We start from the raw sequence: 2,477 nt of genomic DNA on the forward strand, positions 1-2,477 counted from the left end.
AAGCTTCCCCTAATTTCCTAGCCTCCTGTCTCACCCTTCCTTATGGATCCAGTTCAGGAATCATCTCATCTGGAAGTCCACCCACCTTGTGGTGACCGTGTTTTATAACTTCACACTTTCAATGCCCAGCAGTGTTTTAAAAACTGCACGTGCTCAAAAAACACCCGACAGCGTTGGTATTCGTTATAGCTGTGTGGGAATCAGCACATGAGCAGCAGACGCCCTTAATTCAAGGTCTAGAGTATCCTCTTGTCTTCCTCCTCACACATCACAGCCTGGGCCTGAGTCTCCTCACTTATATTTTCTAGGACCAAATCCTCCTTTTCCAGCAGAGGAGTTACCCAAGCGAGTGGGGGTGCAAAGCATGGGACTAATGAAACAAATCCAGCTTTTCTGTGAGAGACAGGTCTGTGAGATTAGTATGGGTGGCCAACCCCTCAATACCGAGGGGTTCCTACTGAGTCATTTGGGCTGGATATGCCCTTAGCATTGCTCACTAGGTCGGCGTGCCACAGCCTTCTGTACCGTACCTCAGGTCCTGCCTGGGAAGCAGGCTGGAACTGTAGGCCTTCTTTTGGGGTCCTCCCAGAAGAATATGCCTTCCTGGGCACAGAAAGACTCCAGGGGGTCATGTTCCCACCTTTCAATGGTATGAACCCCTGAGTCAAGATGTTGAGAACACGGGAACAGGATAGCCACAAGCTAAGGTCTGGGCAGCAAGGAGATCCAAACTTGTTAAGCAAAAGAATTCAAGAACAAACAAGTACCAGCAGTCAACAGCCAGAAGTTCTTCAAAACTGGAGGATGGCCCAGCAGTCCAGCAAGAGTAACTGGGAGGGCTGTGACATGGGGGAAGGAATGGTAAAGACTGAAAATGGAGGGGCAGCAAAGGAAGGTGCCCAACTGTGAGGCAGCTTTCTACCTCAGGCTTGGCCACCTCACATTCCTTTCACCATGGTGTGAACCAGTCCTGAGCTGCTCTGGTGGGAAGGCTTGTTGATGATGAAGCATGCAGAAGCTGGCTGGCAGGGAAGTGGTTCTGGGGATGAGATACAGGCAGAGGTATCTCCCCGCCAGCTTCACACTGGAGATGAGTCCATGTTTCAGAACTTGTTATCTTTTTCCTTACACACGAGCTATTTTTCCTAGTTTCCTTTGAAAGATCAGACCGAAAGTCAAGTTTCCCAGGCTGAGGTTCATCCTTCAAAATACCTGATAGGACTTTTGCAGAAACTTTTCTCATATTCAAGTTTTCTTTCAGAATGAGTCTAACAGTTTCTTTATCTAAATTTAACTCTTCGGCCATCATCCTCACTGTCAACCGCCTGTTTGAACAAACCAAGTCCTTGACCTTCTGAATATTTTCATCCGTCCGGTGGGTGACTGGACGGCCACTTCGGGCGTCATCTCGAACGTCTTCCCGCCCTTCTTTAAACCTTTTGTGCCAGTCGAAAACTCTGGCCCTGGACATGACTTCATCCCCATAAGCTTCTTTTAAAAGGTGGTGGGTCTCACTTGCAGACTTGTTCAATTTGACGCAAAATTTGATACTAATCCTTTGTTCTAGATAGCGGTCACTCATTCTGGCACTTAACACAGGTACGTTAAGACCACGACTGTAAGGGAAGACAGAGAAACCAATCTCTATAGGGTTGCAAGTGGAATCATGTCGCTATTAATGCTCCTCCAGAAGCCTCACCAGGGAGGAGTAATTGCTTTTCTGAGTTTTTGCCCCTCAGCTTCCGGGTCGAGGCTGGGGAGGCCTGTCCTGAGAAGCTAACCTGGCCCGAGGGCCAAAGGGAAGCTGTAAAGCTGGGGAAAATGAAATCTACACGTCTCCGTCCAACTTGTGCACGTAGATCTGCCAAGAGTGTGCCAATCAGTCAGCAAGGTCTTCCCGATTCTGCGGCCCTTAAGAGTGTATGGCGATTTCCGCAATAGAGGCCTACGTGGTGGCAACGTAAGCAAGCAAGGAGAGATGCACCGGCGATACGACGTGCAAGCTCGCCCCAGATCTGCAAAAACCCGCGCAAGCCAAACCTACCGAAAGTGCCGGGGGCTCGCCTGCTCTAGAGTCCCGGGAGACACGCCCGCATGCGCATTACTCTCTCCTCGCGGGGTAGGTTGTGCGCAGGCGCACTGCGGCAGCCCGCGCCAGGCCTCGCCTCCGCCCCGCCACACCCCGGCCGGCGCGCTTCTTTGCGCGTGCCCGCCTGCGGAGAAGTCGGCGGAAAGGAGGGGGCGGGGGAGGAAGGCTGAGAGAAGAGAGGGCACCCCCGGGCGCCAGGGTGCATTGTGGGAAGGAGGCGGCAGCGTCCCGGGCGGGCGGGAGGTGCACCAGCGGCAGCGGCGGCGGCGGCGGTAAATCCTCCCGGCCGCTCACAGCACTGTGGAGCCGCGTCCCCAGCCCGGCCTCGGACCGCGGCGCCCCTCCTGCCCCTCGCGGCTTCTCGCCCGCCGCCCCTCCCCCCGGCGCG

The 2,477-nt window shown here is 53.8% G+C and overlaps 1 protein-coding gene across 1 annotated transcript; it reads right to left on the reverse strand.

The window, feature by feature from the left end:
• Positions 1–838: 838 nt before the first annotated feature.
• On the reverse strand, positions 839–1,701 carry GVQW3 (GVQW motif containing 3). The gene has a single exon (XM_043580201.1). It carries the CDS (start codon positions 1,580–1,582, stop codon positions 950–952), a length of 633 nt encoding a protein of 210 aa, XP_043436136.1. The 5' UTR covers positions 1,583–1,701; the 3' UTR covers positions 839–949.
• Between the last annotated feature and the right edge of the window lie 776 nt (positions 1,702–2,477).

Source organism: Prionailurus bengalensis, chromosome D1, assembly GCF_016509475.1.
Source record: "Prionailurus bengalensis isolate Pbe53 chromosome D1, Fcat_Pben_1.1_paternal_pri, whole genome shotgun sequence".
NCBI classification, from domain to species: domain Eukaryota; kingdom Metazoa; phylum Chordata; class Mammalia; order Carnivora; family Felidae; genus Prionailurus; species Prionailurus bengalensis.

Excerpts from the sequence above, each read along its gene's own strand:
- GVQW3 (XM_043580201.1), bottom strand. The coding sequence starts at position 1,582 with ATGAGTGACCGCTATCTAGAACAAAGGATTAGTATCAAATTTTGCGTC.